Source organism: Anabrus simplex, chromosome 1, assembly GCF_040414725.1.
Source record: "Anabrus simplex isolate iqAnaSimp1 chromosome 1, ASM4041472v1, whole genome shotgun sequence".
Classification (NCBI taxonomy): domain Eukaryota; kingdom Metazoa; phylum Arthropoda; class Insecta; order Orthoptera; family Tettigoniidae; genus Anabrus; species Anabrus simplex.
The window spans coordinates 238586290-238609390 of NC_090265.1; the positions used below are offsets into that span (position 1 = coordinate 238586290).

Sequence of the window (23101 nt, forward strand, 5' to 3'; positions counted from 1 at the left end):
TTAAATAATTGCAGTTCCACCAACATAAGATTTCAGAATGTGACAATGAGTTCAGAGCAGGTTCAGAGTATAACGTCAATTCGACTACGACAATGATTAATTTTGTTTCCGTGCTCAACGTTACTCATTAAACATTATACAGCAGATGATAAGTTTTGAAAACAAAACCTATATTTGTAAAAGATAACTCCTGTAACCAAAACAATGATGCAGAATGTACTATATATGCTGCCATTAACAGTGAAATGAAGAAGATTCGACACTGATCATTATGTATGGACGCGAAGCCTACCAAATTATCAAGACAAGACAATGTATTTGTATGTTGTAGCTGGCCTTGTGTTGGGTCGTCCACTATGTGTAACTAAATTTCCCCCAAAAATGTCAGATGATCATATTTGATAATTTTTTTGGGGGTGTTTACTATTGAGTTTCCGTGGTTAATCCACGATGTGAAATCAGCTGATATCACTTAGTGCAAAGTTCGATTATGGAATTGTCTGTACCGGCAGTTCGTGGCTATGGTAAATTGATATAAATGTGCGTTGTCATAGTTGGATTCTTAAATTTAGTTAGAAGCAATGTATTCCTAAGGAACAGAAATATTGTGGATCAATTCAAGAGTAGACGTTATTATATCTCAAGCAGTTCTGCTGTTGTAGATCAGTAAGTATTTCGATCTGAAATTTGTTACATGTTAACATGGGTTAAAAAAGGAAAAATAATCTTGAATTTCCGGTGATTGTCTTCATAAAGTGTGATGGAATGCTTTAGATAATCATAGATCTGAGAACTTGAAGTGTTTCTCCTCCACTTAAAGATCATTGTATTCTTCCTTAAGGCTGGTTCTCAAGTCAAGAACCAAGGGAACAAGCATACTACAGCTGATGATTTCATTTCACAGTGGAAGTAATAATGCAGACTCTTAACGGATGAGTAAAAGCAGCTGCATTCTTTTATCATTTCACAAAAATGTTTGCGTTACAAGAATGGGAAGGAAAATCAATTATCAGTTAGCAATGCGTTTCACTGTTTAAAATAGAAAAATACTAGACTTAATTGCAGAAATTTCATGGCCATTTTTTAATTATTAAATTAAGAGGTCTTTGTGTAAAGCATACGGTTTCATTCTAGATGTTTGTACTTTTTGTGTATTCCTCTTGAGACAACATCGTCAGCACCAGCATTCTAATTTACTTGTTTATTTGGTAGAAGGAAAGCTTTTCAAAGTGGTGTACCCCTTTCAAACCCAGCAGTTTGGGCCAATTAATGAGGCCATTTGTTGAACTGGAAGCAGAAGATTAAATCCAAGTATTGCTACCTATCAACAGCACCCCAAAGTGAGTTTCTTGTAGGGTTCCCATTCACTTTCTCGAGTAAATGACAGGTGGTACCAGTGACAACATTATGGCCTGCAAGGCCTGTAGTCTGAGCACGACAGGGGCATAAGGGGCCTGTGGGCTTTCCCAGGAAAAAATGAATAAATAGTTTTACCAGCCCTCTGCACGGGGAACGGTGACACGATGATATTTTTGTAGAATGGGTGAAAAAAGATAGTTTTTACAATTCATTAGTAACTTCCCCTGCGAACCATGTGACCATGCCATTATGGGTAGGTTTGTGCGCCTCAGTGAAACAGATAGTTGAGGTGCAGCTGCACCCCTCTCAGATGATTATCTATCGAGAAACCAGAATAATGAGTGGTTCATCGGAAGTGAGGGGTAGCAGCTTTTCGGAAGTTGTAAGGGTTGCAGTCTAGGCGATTGATTGATATGGCCTTGTAATAATACTAACATAGCTTAGCTGTGTTGATAGTGGTACATGGCTGAAAGCAACGGAAAACTACAGCTGTAATTATCTCCCGAGGACATGCAGCTCTCTCTCTGATGACTGATGTACTGATGATGGTTTCCTCCCGGGTAAAATATTCGGGAGGTAAAATAGGCCCCCATTCTGATCTCCAGGTTGGGACTACACAACAGGGCGAAATCATCAGGGAGATAAACACTGACATTCTGTGAGTCGGAGCGTATGTTAAAAGTTTGAATTGTTGTATTAGGTTAGGGAATCTTAAAAGGGATATGGATAGACTAAGGTTACATGTAGTTGGTAGGCCTATAAGTGAAGTATGTTTGCAAGAAGAGCGGGATTTTTGTTCATGTGACTACAGAACACACAATCAAGAGGGGGGGAATGTAGGAGTTGGTTTAATAATAAGAAAATGAGGCATTAGGTAAGCTACTCTGACCAGCACAGTGAAAGTATTAGCCTATTGTTGTCAAGATAGACATCAAGCCAATGCCCACCACAATAGTGCAGGTCTATATACGTACTAGTTCAGCGGATGATGAAGAAATCGAAAGAACGTATGAAGAAATAGAAGATTTAATACAGTATGTAAAAGGTGACGAGAATCTAATTGTGAGTGGCGGTGGTGGTGGTGATTGTTTTAAGAGGAAGTACAACTAGGCAACCAAAATTTGAAGGGATTCGACACTTCGATAAAGGAAGATATCGGTCAAAGAAAGACAAGGGCCATGGAGGGTGTGAAAACGAAAAACTCCCAAGCCCTTGAAAACCTAATACCGTCGGGGTTGAAAAATAACAAGAATTGATCAGGGGAGGTCGGATAGAAGAGATGAAAGTGAGCAGTCTGGCACAAGTAAGTGGAAGCAATGCTAGGACTCAGCCAAGGGCCCTGCGGTCACCAACCCTCGCTCCCAAGTTAAGAGCCCCTGGGGCCCCTTTTAGTTGCTTCTTATGACAGGCAATAGATACTGTGGGTGTTATTCTATAGCTCCCTCCCACAGGGGGATCTAATTGTGATGGGAGACTGGAATGCACTGGTAAGCCAAGGAAGAGAAGGTAATACAGTCGGAGAATTTAGATTGGGACAAAGGAGTTAAAGAGGAAATCGGTGTTTGAATTTTGTACCGATCATAATTTAGTCCTTGCTACTACTTGATTCAAACACCACAAACGATGTCAGTATATGTGAATGAGACCTGGAGACACTGGAAGGTATCAAACAGACTTTATTATGACTAGGCAGAGATTCAGAGACCAGGTGTTCTATTGCAAGGCTTTCCCAGTAGCAGACATGGACTGTGACCACAACTTGTTGGTCATAAAATGCTATCTGAAATTGAAGAAAGGAAGGAATTCAAGGAGATGGGAACTAGATAAGTTGAAAGAAAAGAGTGTGAGGAATTGTTTCAAGGAACATGTTGGACAAGAACTAAATAAAAACTTTGAAGGAAACACAATAGAGGAAGGATGGACAGTCATGAAGAATTAGGTCAGTAGGGCTGCTGAAGAAGAGGAGAGGAAGAAAAGAAAGATCAACTGAGAATCAATGGGTAACTCAGGAGATACTAGACCGGATTGATGAACGAGGAAAGTACAAGAATGCTAATAATGAGGAAGGCAGAAAAGAATAAAGGTGATTAAAGAATGAAGTGGATGTAAAATGCAGGACAGCTAAGGAAGAATGGCTGAAAGAGAAGTGCAAGGATGTTGAAGATCATATGGTCCTAGGAAAGGTAGATGCTGCTAACAGGAAAATCAGGGAAACTAGGGAAAAGAAAACTAGGTGTATGAATATTAAGAGTTTAAATGTAAATCCACTTGTAGGAAAAGATTAGAAGGCAGAAGGATGGCAGGAACATATCCAACAGTTGTATCAAGGTGAAGAAGTAGATTATACGGTTCTTGAACAAGACGAGGCTGTTGATGCTGATGAAATGAGAGTACCAATTTTAAGGTTAGAATTCAACAGGACCAAAATAGGAACAACGCACATGGAATTGGTGACATATCATCAGAACTGACTGTCTTAGGAGAATACAGCATGGCAAGATTATCCATTTAGTGTGTAAGACGAATGATACAGAAGTGCCATCAGATTTTTGACACTATGTTGTACGTATTGCCAAGAAAGCTGGTGCTGATAAGTGTGAAAACTACTGTACTAATTGGCTTAATATCTTATGCTTTCAAAATTTAAACCTGTATTATTTACAGAAGTAAGGAAAGAAAAGTTCAAACTGAGTTGGGAGAAGATCAGTTTGGCTTAAGAAAAAGTGTAGGAACACGTGAAGCAATCCTAACTTTACGTCCAATCATAGAGGACCGAATTAAGGTGGACAAAGCATTCGTAGATCTAGAAAAGTAATTTGATTATGTTGATTGGGCTAAGCTATTTGAGATTCTGAAGATGATCGGGATATGATATTGAGAAAGAAGAATAATCTACAATCTGTATAAAAATTGGTCTGCAGTGATAAGAATCTAGGGCTTTGAAAAAGAAGCAGCAATCTAGAAAGGAGTCAGGCAAGGCTGCAGTTTATCTCCCCCTCCTTTTCAAAGTTTATATGGAGCAGATGGTAAAGAAAATCAAAGAGAAATTTGGAAATGGAATCACAATCCAAGGAGAGGAAATCAAAACCCTGAGATTTTAAGATTATATAGTTATTTTATCTGAGTCTGCAGGAGATCTGGAGAAATTGCTGGATGGTATGGACAAATTCTTGGGGAAAGAGTGCAAGAAGAAAATAAATTTCAAAACAAAAGTTAATGGAGTGCAGTCAAATGAAATCAGGTGATGCAGAAAATTAGATTAGGAAAGAAGTCTTGAAGGTAGTAGATAAATATTGTTGCTTGGGTAGTAAAATAACAATGGCAGAAGTTGGGAGGACATAAAATGCGGACTGGCACAAGCAAGGAATGTCTTTCTTAACATAAACTTTAAATGTTGATATAAGAATTAGAAAGGTGGTTTTGAAGACTTTTATCTGGAGTGGCATTGTATGGAAGTGAATCGTGGATGATAACTTGCTCTGAAAGAAAGAGTGGAAGCTTTTGAAATGTAGTATAATTACAGAAGAATGCTGAAGGGGAGATGGGAAGATCGAATCACGAATGAAGCGATACTGAATTAAATTAGTGAGAGGAGATTGATTTGACTAAATTTGATGGGAAGAAGAGATACAGTGATAGGACACATCTTAACCCTAGAACACAAAACCTAATTTGACAGTCCATAAACACAAATCCTCATAAAATTTACAACTTTTTATTTTATTTTAAAAGCTGGTACACTCACAGAACATGAAATGAATTAGAAAGTGAAGGAAAAGGCAATTTGTTTACTCATCTTTCTGAAATTTTCATTAATCAGAAGGAAAACAATACTGGGCACAAATATAATACTGCACCGTACTGTTCAAACTATTAGGTAGTTTTGACATGAAAAATGAAAATTAACATCATAAATAAACAATAGACAAAACATTGTAAATAAACATATTTTCTGGCAAAAAATGAATGTCCCTTTGCTACTTGTTCCTTCGTCTTGCTCAAGAAGAAATTACTTGTAACATTTGGTGCTGCAATTTGCTGTTGTTTCTTCCTATATGCACGGTAGCACTGACTGCTGTATGATGTTGTCATTCTTTGCTTTTTAGCAGGACAGGTGTGACAAACAGTTCTCTTACCATCTGGAATCAATTTTTCGCTTCTGGATGTTGAAAGACCGTCCTTCAGTGTACTGCTTCAATCACAATTCGAAGGTGTGTTTGTAAGCTAGGTGTTTCCAGTCTCATCAACATCCATGGCCTATTGTATTCTTCACTCATAAGAAAGTTTTTCCTAGAAGACTGACCGCGACTTAGTCGCTGATTATTATGACGGTATATCATCACTCAGACGTTCACCGACCCTACATTCAACATTTCATAAAAGATGCACATTTGGTCGCGGGTATCAACACCCGACTTTGTTCCATTGTAATCATCTATCATAACTGGCTTGTTTGTTGCATCACTGATGGCAGGTTGTCCATGGACAGTCGAATGCAAGAGATCCATCTTCAACGTTTTCTCTCTGTCGAAGCAAAGCATGTATGTTCTGAACTTTCTGTCTTTCATCAATAGTAGTTCAGGTGATATATCTGGTGTATTTTTGTGAATTGTTCCAAGCAGTGTCATTTGTCTTTCCAGAGGTCTTCTACAAGTTTTCCAGAGATAAACCAGTTGTCAGCGGTCACATTTTTGTTCGATCCATGAAGGGTCTTGGTCAAGTTTTTGACATAGAATTCCCTAAGAGGCATTCCATTAGTCTGCGTTCATTTGCCTAGATGAGGTGAATCATTGACCATATACTTGGTTTTTATGTCTACTGCGATTACAATTTTGATCCCGATATTAAAGTGAAGGAAAAGTAAATGGCATGGAAGGCATGGAAAACATCTAAGACTGAAGAAAGTAGAAGAAAATATGTGGAGGCAAAGAATTGGCCCAGAAAGTAGTGGAGGAAGAAAAGAGGGAAAAGCTGGGCCTTATTCACACAGAAATTAAGAGATGATACCAGTGGCGGCTTGTGCTGAATTATGTTGGTGGTTCTGCTCTGTGACGCCTAGTCATTGCAATAAGTGTAATAGACACATCTAAGTTCTTATTGCATACGGGAAGTGCCAACTGAGTTCGCGTGCATCCGTCCTCCAACTCCACGGAAATGCTTTGCTCCATGTCCTATCAGTGCGAAGTTCCCAGAAAAGTACAGAAAAAATACAGGTAGACGTACATCTCAATTTGTAAGACGCCAGTTTTGAGAGACATCAACGATATAAATAACTGACTTGTACCAAAAACAACAATTAAAAAGTTACAAAAAATAAAGCCTTTCTTCCGCTTACCAAAAAATTTTGATCTAGTATCGACACACTGATATTTACAGAGATTCCAAGACCTGCATACATCTTTGCGAGTCGGCTTTCTTAATGGAGGGGAACATCATCTGAGGGTAGTAACATTCCTGTTTTCATTTTCATGACTACCTAACTCGGTAGAATTCACTGCCATTACGAAGAAACATTTTCATGATAACTTGTAGGCCTAAGAACTCGCTCATTCGCTTCGTACGAGAGAGAATGTTTTCGGTCGTTCGATAGAATTATGCTTAAGTTCTGGCCATTTACACAAAAGATAGAGAAATATATATACCCCCAATCATAAAGTACTTTGTTTGAAGATTTAACATGAATAGTCATCATCTTTGATCACACATTTCTCCTGTATTTATGCTATCTGGGCTTTCTTTCTACTGAACAGAAGCATCACAACTATACTGTAGTATCTGAGAATGTTGACATGTAAGAATTTTGAACCATATCAATATCCACACAGTTTTAAAAGTTCTCTATTCACACTAATGTGTACAGTAAAGTTAGGGTTGCCATAAGGTTCAGGATGAAATTCAGGACACCAACATCGATAAGTTCCAAACATAGGCACCGACTTCACGGGAGCACTTGCTCCCCATGCATATAGTGGTACGGGGACGCAATCGTGTCTTTGCTCTCGTAAAAATATTTGATATATTCATCCTTGCTTCTGTGCTCAAGACCAAAATTTGGCGCCAATGGTTCCAACGAGTGTATTTGGATAATTCCATGTGAACTGTCCCATCCATTACTAAAAGACACACTTGTTATATGATGTTAATGTTAAAAATCAAATAGAGAAATAATAAATCATACTTTAAGTAAAATGCCTACTTTAGAGACCACTCCATAATTATATAGGCCTAATATTCAAAATTATTTGCATAGATTTTTAAGCAACAGTTGGGACATTCCCTTTCAAAAGCATTTGAGATTTTAAAAATATAATTTGCTCTGATTTTTAAAATTCAGGACATTTTTAAAAATTCAGTCAGGACGTCGGGGCACATGTTCAAATTTAGGACAATCCCGCTTTTTCAGGACGTATGGCAACCCTAAGTAGAGGGAGCTTTTTGCGAAACAGCTGAGATTTCAATGTGCTCGCTCGCTGCAGCGATTCTCTCACAGATGGTGGCACTGATCCTACCAATAGTGGATTATTTACTAACTCTTTGGTCTGTGACGCACACACAAATATCCAAATGTTCTGTTTGGGGCACCACCGAGGGGGGCCTTAATGGGTACCAGTACCGGTGCGCTTAATTGCACTCCTCTGCTGGCCTGTTCAGGAAAATAAGTGTTAAGAATAATAAGTTTATAGTTGGTGATAATAATAATTATAATTATATTAAAGTTATCTGTGACAGCTCGATAGCTGCAGTCGCTTAAGTGCGGCCAGTATTCGGGAGATAGTAGGTTCGAACCCCACTGTTGGCAGCCCTGAAGATGGTTTTCCGTGGTTTCCCATTTCCACCTTAATTAAGGCCACGGCCGCTTCCTTCCCAGTCCTAGCCCTTTCCTGTCCCATCATTGCCATGAGACATATCTGTGTCAGTGCAACGTAAAGCCAATAGCAAAAAAAAAAAAAAAAAAAAGTTATCGTATTGTGATCTTGCGGTAAAGTGAAAATTCGGTAATGTTCTACCTTCGCGTTGTGTGGACCATGGCTGTATTAGTAATAATTTGAATTGTTTCTAAATTATTTCGGACCAGCGACAAAGGCCGAGCCTGGTTGGTGACCCATCCAAACTCTGACCACGCTCGATGTTGCTTAACTATATAGGGCCCTGCCACTGGATTTTTAGCGAGAATACATGCATTTTAATCATTATTCAGGTGTGTCGTGTTGGTGACAGTGGAAATGGATAGGACGCCTCAGCGGATGCACAAAAACGCTACGAATCCACATCCTGTTTTTTCTAAATTAAAAACTGTGACACACGCAAATAGGTCAACTGTTCTGCAAGGCTTGCAGTTCATACATAACCTTATGGGCGACTCTTAGCCACCTCTCAGAAGAAAGCTGTAGTTAAGCGTGCTCTCCTGATGCCGTTCACAGATCTAAACAGGGTTGCCAGATCACCAGTATCTGTATGGGTATCAATCTCTGGCTCAATATCTACACTCAGTATGAAGGTTGGGATCGTTAATCACTGTATATTATATCTTTCATTCTGGTGGTTCTGCAGCTCGGCAGATCGTATTATTGAGCCGTGCCTGGATGATATGCAGGGCAGCAAGAAATTGTTGTATGGTATCTTAAGAAACAAAAAGAGAGATCAAGTAAACACCAGATGTGTGAAGGATGAAGGCGGAATAATATTAACAAAGCCAGAAGAAATAAGAAATAGATGGAGAGAGTATTTTCAGAAGTTTCTGAACATGAGAACTAATGACAATCATTCAATGGACCACCAGGAAAGGCAATTAGTTGCTGAAGAAATGGATAAAGAAATTACAATGAAATTGAAATGGCAGTAAGAAAGATGAAGAATGGAGAAACCGCTGGAATAGATGAAATTTTAGTGGATATGATAAAGGCAGTTGGAGCTGCAGGCCTACAGTGGACATATTGAGTTCTCAGGATTGTCTGGGAGAATGAGGAGGTCCCTGAGAATTGGCAAAAAGGAGTAATCATCCCAATTTTCAAAAAAGGCGATAAAGTATTGAAGAACTACAGTGGAATTACACTGATATCCCATGTTGCTAAGATAATGGAGAGGATACTGGAAAGTAGGATAATGTTGAGGATTGAAAATCAGTTTGGTTTCAGGAGTGGAAGGTCAACAATAGAGCCCATTTTCATTATGAGACAAGTAATGGAAAAGCAATGAGAGTATGGGAATGGTATGGTGATGACAGTGAAAAGGCATATGACAGTCCGCAGGACTAAAGTTTGGGATAGTCTGGTGCAAAAAGGAATTGGACAGGGATTAATAAAAATGATCATGGCATTGTACAAGGAATGTTGTAGTTGCATGCAAACACATGTTGGCAGGACAAGTTGGTTCAAAATCACTAGTGGGCTGAGGCAGGGAAGTGTTCTATTGCCAATCCTGTTTACAGTAGTAATGGATGACATCATGAGAACAGCAAAAGCAGCATTTGGAGGAAGAGAAATGAACGTGTTGTTATTTGCAGATGAAATTGTGATTTGAGGAGAAGAGGACATGAATGTTCAAGAACAGTTGGATGTGCTGAATGGGAAGATCGAAGAACGTGGATTGAAAATAAATGTAGAAAAGAGTTTAACTCTTGTTATGACTGGAGGTGATAGGAAAGGTCAGATTAGACTTGCAGACAAGACCCTGGAAGTAGTAGACGTTCAAATACCTGGGGAGTGAATTCAAGCTGGAAGCTATTTCTATCATAGTGCAAGAGATGTATAATGGGACAAAAATGTGCCAATGGAAGCAAAGGTGTATTACGTACCCATAACAACTTACGGAGCAGAGACTTGGACAGTGACAAGGAAGGATGAGTGTCGAATTGTGGATTACATCATTTGGTACAGAATCACACGACTGAAAGTTTTGCATCGTATTACATAGGTTGTGGTATTTGACTGTTACTCATTTAGCATAAAGTAAAACCCTGTAAAATTCCATTTGGGACGTCTTGGTATGTTTGATGGAAGTACAAAAGACGAGAAAGAGTTGTTTTCCAATTCAGATCAAATTCACAAATTGTCTGAAAAAGACTATCAAATAATAAAATTAGCCACATGGTTGAAAACAGATGGGAAAGATGACCGTGTTGATATGAGACTCGCCCCTTCATTGTGTAGCCCAAGGTATGTTACTGATGCCAGTGCAGAAACAACAGTATCATGTCGTCATACGGATGTGAGTGAAGGGAAGGAGGGGGGAGATGAAGGCGAGGCAGGGCTGGCGGGTTGATCTGGTTTAGGAAAGATTATTCAACTGAAGCTCAACTTGTAGGATTCGAGCAAGATATAGCAGATATCCTGGATTCAGGAGGTCAAATGGACTGTGTCGCGATTGACCTATCTAAGGCATTTGATTGGGTAGATCATGGGAGACTACTGGCAATACTGTTTGCAATTAGACTATTGTCATGGCCACCAAATTAGGTGGGTCAGAGAAATTACACTGTTGCCAAGGTTATGTAGCAACTGGCAAAGAAATGTCTAACTGAACACATAATTTTGGAGCGCAAGGCAGATTGTTCTCTCTCAACCTCCTGATGTTACTTCATACAACGTTTCAAAACAAATTATACTACAAACTTCAGAAAAGATTGCTGATTTCAGTGGTATAACTATTTTTCATATAAACCACTTTAAATAATTATAAAAAATAAAATCTTGAACGAGTAAATTTAAGTCCGTAGAATCATGTATTTGAAAATATCAGTAAGCGGCCAAGTTTTTATTTTTTCAGCCAATAAAATTTTGTCTGTGGGAAAAATGTAAAGAAATTGCCTGACTTATATTTTTTATCTGAAACATATTTCCGTGAGTCTTGTAGTTTGCCTGGAAAATGGCTCGAAAAGCGATCATGTAAATGTCGCTAGCTGAGGCAGTTCGGGGCGCGCGTGCCAGCACAGGCTGCAGGACACCGTAAATACATTCCGATTACATATTAATGTGTATCAGTTTTATTACATTCCTAACTTTAAATATTTGAATACTGTATATTGGACTGAGTAATATAGAAAAATAACTATTTTAAAGAATAGGTTTACATTAATTTACAGTGAATTAAGAATCAGTTTCTAGCTACAAGGCAGTCTAAGATTTCTTAGTCACTGTCATCACTCATCTCACTATCTGTCGAGTCGTCATTTACACTAATGACGAATGGCTCCATTCTTTCATCCCTTACTATTTCCTTGGCCCAATCGTCTGCTTGAAGATTTTACAGGCGATTGAAGCACTTTTCTCAATCTGCAGCAGTCACACGGTCGATGGCTTCTGACGTGAGTTTTTCTACGTCCTTTATTTTGAATGTCTTGTTCCTCTCTGCCACTTCTCTCTTGACTTGAACCCAAATCAATTCAATTGGGTTGTATTGGCAGTGGTAGCATGTCAATGAAAGTATTTTTTTGTTGGGTGAATATTTTGCTTCATTAACACATCTCTGGACTGAGCGAAGGTGAACATTACACACCGTTGCAGTCAATTCTTGGCTTTTCTTGAGGTTCACAGTCTGTAGAATATTTGATTCGGCCAACTTCTGCACGTATTGCAATACATTCACTATTACGGATTTTGTCTGGCTGGCTAAATCCTTCTTCTTAAGCCCTTCCAACCAACAACGCTTCAGAGGAGTTTCTTGTTCGTTTCTCGCACTTACTTCGTCCTCTTCAGATGATAGACCCGAAGAAACACCAGGCTGAACACATTCACTATCTATCTATAACAGCACTTATGGTGCGAGTTCAGCAGCTGCATGACAGGGAATGACTCGGGTAAAGGTGGCCTGTAGCGGATGGGCTTCAACTAGACAGCACTGCACGATCAGCGTTGCCAATCCGTGCTCAGAGGTAAGCGACTCTCGACCATCTGTCGCTTCGCTGTTCCCATATCTGACGACAGAGCAGTTTTCCTCACCCGCCTAATTTGGTGGCCGCGACAATATAACTCGGAGAATTACAGCAGAGTAGGCGAATTCCTCAAGGCAGTATTATTGGACCTTTAAGTTTTCTTATATATATAAATGATATGAGTAAAGAAGTGGAATCAGAGATAAGGCTTTGTGCAGATGATGTTACTATGTACAGAGTCATAAATAAGTTACAAGATTGTGAGCAACTGCAAAATGACCTCAATATTATGGGATAAAACAGGGTTAAAAGTCAGGTTGTGAGTTTCACAAATAGGAAAAGTCCTCTCAGTTTTAATTACTGCATTGGTGGTGAAAGTTCCTTTTGGGGATCATTCTTAGTACCTAGGTGTTAATGTAAAGAATGATCTTCATTGGGGTAATCACATAAATATGATTGTAAATAAAGGGTCAGATCTCTGCACATGGATATGAGGGTATTTAGGGGTTGCAGTGAGGATGTAATGGAGAGGACATATAAATCTGTGGTAAGACCCCAATTAGAGTATGGTTCCATTGTATGGGACCCTCACCAGGATTACTTGATTCAAGAATCGGAAAAAATCCAAAGAAAAGCAGCTCGATTTGTTCTGGGCGATTTCTGACAAAAGAGTAGCGTTACAAAAATGTTGCAAAGCTTAGACTGGGAAGAGTTGGGAGAAAGGAGATGAGCTGCTTGACTTAGTGGTATGTTCTGAGCTGTCAATGGAGTGATGGCGTGGAATGACAGTAGAGAAATCAGTTTGAGTGGTGTCTTTAAAAGTAGAAAAGATCACAGTATGAAGATAAAGCTGGAATTCAAGAGCACAGACTGGGGCAAATATAGTTTACAAGAAGGGTAGTTAGGGATTGGAATAATTTACCAAGGGAAATGTTCAATAAATTTCCAGTTTCTTTGAAATCATTTAAGAAAAGGCTAGGAAAACAACAGATAGGGAATCTGCCACCTGGGTGACTGCCCTAAATGCAGATCAGTAGTGACTGATTTATATGGTATTAGTGGCATTGCGAGAGATTGGGGGAGGGGGTTGGGTGTTTCTTTGTTTTTGGCTATCAGGTATCAGAATTACGATATCAAATAAGATTTTAGGTTTCTCGGATATCTTGTTGAAATTGAAGTTGGGAGTAGAATATTGCTCTAAATGGATGAAGCAGTTTTCATACATATTAAGCATAGAGCCTTTGTTAGCCACTTTGAGAATCCTTTGCCTGATGGATGTATACTTGAATAAATTACTCCATACGTTGGCCGATGGCAGAGAATCTGTTGCGTTTGATTGCATTGACAAGTTCTGTGTAACGTGTGTAGGATGCTTCTGCCAGTTTGGCCAACATATGTGGACTTACAGCTGCTGCATTTGAGTTTGTAGGGCAAAAGTTTAGTTACTGCAGCAGTTTTACAGTGCAGAGATCTACGTGCAATTGCACTGTCATTTGTTTCTTTCTCGCTGACTTCTTGTGGTGGACATGATCGTGTGGTGTGCAGGGCTGCAAACTCTTGACCTTAAGAACTTTTGAATTTACGAACTAGCGTTTTGGTTTGGATTGCGATATAACCGCCAGGTTAGGGTTGCAAAGCAGCCTCAAGTATTCTGTACGGCGATAGCAGTGCATTCTACGTTGGGCAGTGGCGAAAAGCTGAATTAATTTGTCATGCTGGCTAGTGATGAAGATATTGGTCTGGATTGGTTAGGTCTGGCCAATGACAAAACCATTGGTCTGGATTGGTTAGTTCTGGTTAATGCCAAAACCATTGGACTGTGACCAAGCAAAGGGGGTCTGGGGACTTAAACCCCAGGTTAGAGCTCCGAACCGGCTGTTAGGCCTCTAGCATTCTGTACGGTGATAGCGGCACATTCTATGTTGGACAGTGGCAAAAGACTGAATTAATTTATCATGCAGGTTATTGACAAAGCAATTGTTCTGAATTGATTAGGTCCAGCTTGTGACAAAACGATTGGTCTGGATTGGTTAGGTCCGGTTAATGAGAAAATAAATGAAGTGTTAAGAGGGCATTCGACCAGTGCAGGTTATTGTAAATAAAAAAATGTGTGTGGATAAATTAATTCCATCCCCTGGTCTAAGGAGTTTGAACAGCCAAAGTAGGGGACTGCCTGTAGGGGTGAAGTACAGTGGGGACTTCGAGGGCCCTGGGACTGCTATGGTAGCTGTGAAGGCCCTTCAGGAACTTTGAAAAGTGGTGGCAAAAGGGGCTCTGGTTAAGACGCAGCAGGTTGTTATGCTTCTTAGGTTCAAGAATGGTAAAAAAAAAAAAAAAAAAAAAAAAAAAAAAAAAAAAAAAAAAAAAACAAATAAGTAAATAAATACAATGTAAAGTTTAATCTTATACCAGTTGTATAGTATCATTTGAAGTAATTCCACATACTGTATATCAGTTGACTATATTTGTAAGTAGTACAGGAGATAAGTAGAATTTTGTAAACAATATAAATTTATTAAGGATGAGCTGTGTGTTTAATAGAAAAAATTGTTAGCGTAAATTGTATAATAGGCCTATTGTATTATAGAAAAATGTTCTTCTCTTGTTAATTTAATGTTTAGTGCTTGACAATAATGTATTTTAGTGTACCATTTGCCACCGAGGTAGACACCTCATTTGCAAATAAAGAGATTTTGATTTGATTTTAATGATAAAATCATTGGATGCGATTACTCAAAAGGAGTCTGAGAGCGTAAGCCCCCAGGTTAGGGCCATGAAATGTCTGTTAGGCTTGTAGCATTCTGTATGTCAATATGATAGCTGCTCATTCTATGTTGGACAATGGTGAAAATCTGACACTGACATAGCCATTCGTTATGTGAAGTAATGACAGACAAATAATTTGTTCTGTATTGTATGTTTTGTCACAATTGCATTTAGTTGTTTTTATTGTGCGTGTTAGTAACAGAATGCATTTCACTCAACTGGTGGAAATGACATCATATCTGATTGTATCTCAGACAATTTAAATGCCTCAGCGTACTTGAGCAATGAATAATGGTGTGTGCTAAATTAAATTAGGTTATAAAATAAAATGTAACTGAGGGATGGTGGGTGAGTGAACACTTGTATCCTCTGCAAGGTATTCTACATAAGATTTGTACTATTTCAAATTTCATTATAATGTTATAAAACTTATGTTGCACATACTGAATTTCTACCAAAATTGGAATGTCTAGTTATGGTTAAATCCAAAAAAGTTGAGAACATGTAATTCTGATTCTAAAGTGAATTTGATATGTGGGTCAAGTGCATGCAGACTGGAAATAGTAGTGGCTGCTTTGGTCATGCTTTAATCTATTATTATCAAAGCGTCACCTACATATCTGGCCCAGAAGTGGATGTTGTTGAAAATATCTATATATTTAAAACACTAGGCTGATTTTTGTTACATGGATTTTGAGAGAACAGCTGAACCGATTGACACCATAAAGCTTTCTGACGATAGCTCATGGCCCGTAGATTTGCAGTGTGTCTTCAAAAGAATAAAAAGTTTCTTGCTCTATATTCCTAAATTAATAAAGAAAAATTTTGCATTTTTATTGGTCAGTGCGCAGGCCAGTACTTCCGGGTTGCCTGAACTGTAAGAACGCTGAGCAGGTGGCATGATAGGGAAAGTTGAAAAGGGGTGGGCATTAGGGTGGGCCGAAAAAACTCGAATTCTTTTTTCCAAGTCTTAATACCGCGGAAAAGTTGCTAATTGGGGAGAATAAAACGGGGTAAAAAAAGAAACAAAATAGGTTCATTTCTTTCGGTCGCGCACTTGCTTTAAAGTTTGCCAAAATTTGGAAAAATGTATATTTTTAAGATAATTTTCTAACTTGCTTAACTTGTCAGTACCTATTTAAATTTAATAGCTCTAGTCGACTCTTACTCGAACAAATAACGATTTAGAAAAAAAATGGTTCTAATTGGTTAAGGTCTTATGCTTGTGCAACAGCCGTTAAAAATCTAACAAATTCTCGCGCTCGTCGTAACTCGCTCGTGTCAAAAACTCTGACGCTCAGCAAACCTACCACTCTCGGCACCACGCTGTGCAATTGTTGGCTCAGTCTTCACTTATCCCTTGTGTTTGATGTGTGTTTCATTCGCTCTTCCGGTTACTATTGTGGCGTTTGCATCTACTGTATTTCGATGTTTGTTTTGTGTTATGACATTTTTGTGTAACTTTGTGACTTAACGGTGGTATACCATGACTATACCTCAGAAACTCATCACAAGACTGGTATTTGATTGCCCTATATTTGCTGCACCTAGACTTTCATCAAACAAGCTTCCTACTGGTGAGGACGTGATTCGGTGTTGTTCACAGGAGAGATACCACTTGGCGCTTAAAGTTAACAATAAGAGCGTCAGTTTTTCACACGTGCCAGTACAGTAGCTAACAAAATAATTGTTTTGTATCAGAAAGCATCCATCTCAACGGTTACAGATAAGAGAATTGTGCAACTTATAAGAGCGTTGCTTGATAAATATTACAGCATTCAAACTCAAATACTCGGGATGAGAATAAAGATTCGTTTAAGCAGAAAATTGTCGAGTTTAAGCAAAAATGCTCATTGCTTTTTGATGTAGCGGCTTGCAAATGCCCCATTGTTAATTGCATTTGTAACAGAACACTTGATTTGTGTAAATGCGATATAACTGTCAACGGTGTGCAAAATCAAACAAAATACCTGCTGTTGAGCTAAGATTTGTTTACTTATTACGAGCGCACGGAATAGGAAATATTGGAGGGTTGGACGTGTCTGAAACAAAGAAACGTACTACATCATTGGAAAGGAGGTCGAGTGACAGCCATTTCACTCTGGATGATGAATCTGAATCTCATCTGAAACCCTCGTGCTCGTATTCAAATGTAAATATTGTTGAAACTGATGATGTAGACCAATATCTTGGTCGCTATCGCTACCTTACTAGAAGGGTAACAACTTTAACTTTAGCTTGTTTGATGAAAAGACTTTAGGTGCAGCAAATATAGGTCAATCAAATACCTGTCTTGTGACGATTTTATGAGATACAGTCATAGTATACCACCGTTAAGTCACAAAGTTACACAAAAGTGTCATAACACAGAACAAACATCGAAATACAGTAGATGCAAATGCCACAATAATAACTGGAAGAGCGAATGAAACACACATCAGACACGAAGGATAAGTGCAGACTGAGCCAACAATTGCACGGCGTGGTGGCGAGAGTGGTAGGTTTGCTGAGCATCAGAGTTTTTGACCTGAGCGAGTTACGACGAGCGTGAGATTTTGTTAGATTTTTGACGGCTGTTGCGCGAGCGGAAGACTTTAACCGATTTGAACCATTCTTTCTTCTAAATAATTATTGGTTCGAGTAAGAGTCGACTAGAGCTATTACATTGAAATATTGACAAGTTAGGCAAGGTAGAAAATTATCTTAAAAATGTACATTTTTCCGAGTTTCGGCAAACTTTAAAGCACGCGCGCGACCGGAAGAAATGAACCTATTTTGTTTCTTTTTTTACCCCGTTTTATTCTCCCCAATTAGCAACTTTTCCGCGGTATTACGACTTGGAAAAAATAATTCGAGTTTTTTCGGCCCACCCTAGTTGGCATGCATGCACAGTGAGACATCTTTGGGTATGAACATCCCGGATTGATTATTCCTCACTCAGTCCTCATAGCTGTGCTCTTCACTTATCACTCATCATTCAAAGATGCGCATTCCGGTTGGGGGGGACCCTCATGCTTTCTTCATTAACTAGGAAACGTCCATCCATTTGTGATTGTGCAGCATTCACGAGAAGATCGCGTTGTGTTGTTTAAATTTAATTTTGTTTTTATGCAAATGTTTGCAGTTATCTGTGTACATAATGGTTAAGTAGAGTTGCAGTAGTGATGATGAATTTACAGGAGCAAGCAAACTGTACTTGATTTCAAATTCTGACAGAAGGTACAGCGCACATCCAGTTAATAAGAGACAGCAGAAATTTGGTGAATTCCACCATTTATACCAGGAAGTGAAGAAAGACCATGGCTATTTAAGAATGTCAATGCAGACATCTCAATGTCCAACTCCTTAGCTGAATGGCCAGCGTTGAGGCCTACAGTTCGGAGGGTCCCGACTTCGATTCCTGGCATCGTCAGGGATTTTAATCGTGTGAGATCGATTCTTCTGGCTGTGGATTGTTGTTTGTGTTTGTCTCAACACTCTCCTCTTCATATTCAGGGAATACACCACACTACCAGCCACCGCAGAAACATGAAATAGTGATTACATCCTACATTCGTCCACATAGGGTTGGCATCAGGAAGGACATCCAGCCGTAAAACAGGGTCAAATCCACATGTGCGACACATTTCACACATGCAAACCCACAGCTGTGGGGGAAAAGCAGTAGAAGAATAAAAATGCAGATATGGCAATATTTGCTGCAAGGAATTGAAAACAGTATGAAACCACGGAAGTACAGGAACTATCATGTCAACCCTATTTCCATTGAAGAAAAACTAGCCATTACAATAACGTACGCAGTAGTAATGTAATATTATTCTCCATTTCAATAAAATAATCTATACTTTATTGAAAGATTACATTTGTGGAAAGATAAACAAGTAGCCTACTAATTTAATATTGATATATTACTTTCAATGAATATAAGCCGATAATATTATGAGTAGGCGGCCTTGAGGCAACCAATCACAGAACACCACTCAAGAAGCATATTGCTCCAAAATCAAATAAATTTGATTCTTGAGGGAGGAGCGGAGAGAAGAGTGATGAGTGAAGTGCTGGCATGAATGCCACTATTGAAATATATGGGTATGTTTTGTGTCTCTCAGATTCCTGTACGAAGAGAAAGGAGTTATGAGTGCTGAGTGAGGATTAATCCACCCGGCATGTTCGTACACTTACTGGTTAGCTGTACTTCGTGGACAGGAATAGTTGCTGTTTTGCACCCCAGCAGTTGAACAGTGCATATTACATTCAAAATTCCTCTAAATTTAAATGAGTTCAGTGTCTGGATTAAAGATAAATTCCTAAGCAACTGACTGTATTTGATAAGCACGGCTCAATATGGGATAAAGCCCCAATGGCAGATAGTCGTTCATTAATGTGTGTGAATCACTTCAATCAATCAATCAATAAATCAATCAATCAATCGATCAATCAATCAATACTGATCTGCATTTAGGGCAGCTGCCCAGGTGGCAGATTCCCTATCTGTTGCTTTCCTAGCCTTTTCCTAAATGATTTCAAAGAAATTGGAAATTTATTGAACATCTCCCATGGTAAGTTATTCCAATCCCTAACTCCCCTTCCTATAAATGAATATTTGCCCCAGTTTGTCTTCTTGAATTCCAACTTTATCTTCATATTGTGATCTTTCCTACTTTTATAAACGCCATTCAAACTTATTCGTCTACTAATGTCATTCCACGCCATCTCTCCGCTGACAGCTCGGAACATACCAATTAGTCGAACAGCTCTTCTTCTTTCTCTCAATTCTTCCCAACCCAAACATTGCAACATTTTTGTAATGCTACTCTTTTGTCGGAAATCACCCAGAACAAATCGAGCTGCTTTTCTTTGGATTTTTTCCAGTTCTTGAATCAGGTAATCCTGGTGAGGGTCCCATACACTGGAACCATACTCTAGTTGGGGTCTTACCAGAGACTTATATGCACTCTCCTTTACATCCTTACTACAACCCCTAAACACCCTCATAACCATGTGCAGAGATCTGTACCCTTTATTTACAATCTCATTTATGTGATTACCCCAATGAAGATCTTTCCTTATATTAACACCTAGATACTTACAATGATCCCCAAAAGGAATTTTCACCCCATCAACGCAGTAATTAAAACTGAGAGGACTTTTCCTATTTGTGAAACTCACAACCTGACTTTTATCCCCGTTTATCAACATACCATTGCCTGCTGTCCATCTCACAACATTTTCGAGGACATGTTGCTGTTGCTCACAATCTTGTAACTTATTTATCACTCTATAGAGAATAACATCATCCGCAAAAAGCCTTACCTCCGATTCCACTCCTTTACTCATGTCATTTATATATACACTGACTGACAGAGCAAATGCAACACCAAGAAGGAGTGGTCAGAACTTTATGCCAATTGCAGGGTAGATTGACGTCACTGAGGTATGCTCATGATGTGAAATGCGCCGCTGTGCTGCGCACGTAGCGAACGATAAATGGGACACGGCGTTGGCGAATGGCCCACTTCGTACCGTGATTTCTCAGCCGACAGTCATTGTAGAACGTGTTGTCGTGTGCCACAGGACACGTGTATAGCTAAGAATGCCAGGCCGCCGTCAACGGAGGCATTTCCAGCAGACAGACGACTTTACGAGGGGTATGGTGATCGGGCTGAGAAGGGCAGGTTGGTCGCTTCGTCAAATCGCAGCCGATACCCATAGGGATGTGTCCACGGTGCAGCGCCTGTGGCGAAGATGGTTGGCGCAGGGATATGTGGCACGTGCGAGGGGTCCAGGCGCAGCCCGAGTGACGTCAGCACGCGAGGATCGGCGCATCCGCCGCCAAGCGGTGGCAGCCCCGCACGCCACGTCAACCGCCATTCTTCAGCGTGTGCAAGACACCCTGGCTGTTCCAATATCGACCAGAACAATTTCCCGTCGATTGGTTGAAGGAGGCCTGCACTCCCGGCGTCCGCTCAGAAGACTACCATTGACTCCACAGCATAGACGTGCACGCCTGGCATGGTGCCGGGCTAGAGCGACTTGGATGAGGGAATGGCGGAACGTCGTGTTCTCCGATGAGTCACGCTTCTGTTCTGTCAGTGATAGTCACCGCAGACGAGTGTGGCGTCGGCGTGGAGAAAGGTCAAATCCGGCAGTAACTGTGGAGCGCCCTACCGCTAGACAACGCGGCATCATGGTTTGGGGCGCTATTGCGTATGATTCCTCGTCACCTCTAGTGCGTGTTCAAGGCACGTTAAATGCCCACCGCTACGTGCAGCATGTGCTGCGGCCGGTGGCACTCCCGTACCTTCAGGGGCTGCCCAATGCTCTGTTTCAGCAGGATAATGCCCGCCCACACACTGCTCGCATCTCCCAACAGGCTCTACGAGGTGTACAGATGCTTCCGTGGCCAGCGTACTCTCCGGATCTCTCACCAATCGAACACGCGTGGGATCTCATTGGACGCCGTTTGCAAACTCTGCCCCAGCCTCGTACGGACGACCAACTGTGGCAAATGGTTGACAGAGAATGGAGAACCATCCCTCAGGATACCATCCGCACTCTTATTGACTCTGTACCTCGACGTGTTTCTGCGTGCATCGCCGCTCGCGGTGGTCCTACATCCTACTGAGTCGATGCCGTGCGCATTGTGTAACCTGCATATCGGTTTGAAATAAACATCAATTATTCGTCCGTGCCGTCTCTGTTTTTTCCCCAACTTTCATCCCTTTCGAACCACTCCTTCTTGGTGTTGCATTTGCTCTGTCAGTCAGTGTATAAGAAAACATAAAGGTCCAATAATACTGCCTTGAGGAATTCCCCTCTTAATTATTACAGGGTCAGATAAAGCTTTGCCTACTCTAATTCTCTGAGATCTATTTTCTAGAAATATAGCAACCCATTCAGTCACTCTTTTGTCTAGTCCAATTGCACTCATTTTTGCCAGTAGTCTCCCATGATCCACCCTATCAAATGCTTTAGACAGGTCAATCGCGATACAGTCCATTTGACCTCCAGAATCCAAGATATCTGCTATATCTTGCTGGAATCCTACAAGTTGAGCTTCAGTGGAATAACCCTTCCTAAAACCGAATTGCCTTCTATCGAACCAGTTATTAATTTCACAAACATGTCTAATATAATCAGAAAGAATGCCTTCCCAAAGCTTACATACAATGCATGTCAAACTTACTGGCCTGTAATTTTCAGCTTTATGTCTGTCACCCTTTCCTTTATACACCGGGGCTACTATAGCAACTCTCCATTCATCTGGTATAGCTCCTCCGACCAAACAATAATCAGATAAGTACTTCAGATATGGTACTATATCCCAACCCATTGTCTTTAGTATATCCCCAGAAATCTGATCAAGTCCAGCCGCTTTTCTAGTTTTCAACTTTTGTATCTTATTGTAAATGTCATTTTTATCATACGTAAATTTTATTACTTCTTTGGCCTTAGTCTCCTCCTCTATCTCGACATCATCCTTGTAACCAACAATCTTTACATACTGCTGACTGAAAACTTCTGCCTTTTGAAGATCATCACATACACACTCCCCTTGTTCATTAATTATTCCTGGACTGTCCTTCTTGGAACCTGTTTCTGCCTTAAAATACCTATACATACCCTTCCATTTTTCACTAAAATTCGTATGACTGCCAATTATGCTTGGCATCATGTTATCCTTAGCTGCCTTCTTTGCTAGATTCAATTTTCTAGTAAGTTCCTTCAATTTCTCCTTACTTCCACAGCCATTTCTAACTCTATTTCTATCCAGTCTGCACCTCCTTCTTAGTCTCTTTATTTCTCTATTATAATAAGGTGGGTCTTTACCATTCCTTATCACCCTTAACGGTACAAACCTGTTTTCGCATTCCTCAACAATTTCTTTAAACCCATCCCAGAGTCTGTTTACATTTTTATTTACCGTTTTCCACCAATCATAGCTACTTTTTAGAAACTGCCTCATGCCTGCTTTATCAGCCATATAGTACTGCCTAACAGTCCTACTTTTAAGACCTTCCTTTCTATCACATTTATTTTTTACTACCACAAAAACAGCTTCATGATCACTAATACCATCTATTACTTCAGTTTTCCTATAGAGCT

At 39.8% G+C, this 23101-nt stretch overlaps 1 protein-coding gene across 2 annotated transcripts in view; it reads left to right on the forward strand.

Annotated features, from left to right (window-relative positions):
* The first annotated feature begins 237 nt into the window (after positions 1-237).
* Positions 238-23101, forward strand: part of LOC136886263 (uncharacterized) — a 150133-nt gene continuing 127269 nt past the window's right edge. For both annotated transcript variants that reach the window (XR_010861749.2, XM_067158999.2), the window contains exon 1: positions 238-666. Coding sequence is in view for 1 of the 2 variants with exons in the window: in XM_067158999.2 (XP_067015100.1) it covers positions 539-666 (128 nt within the window). In the remaining variant the exon portion in view is untranslated. The remainder of the gene's footprint in view (positions 667-23101) is intronic.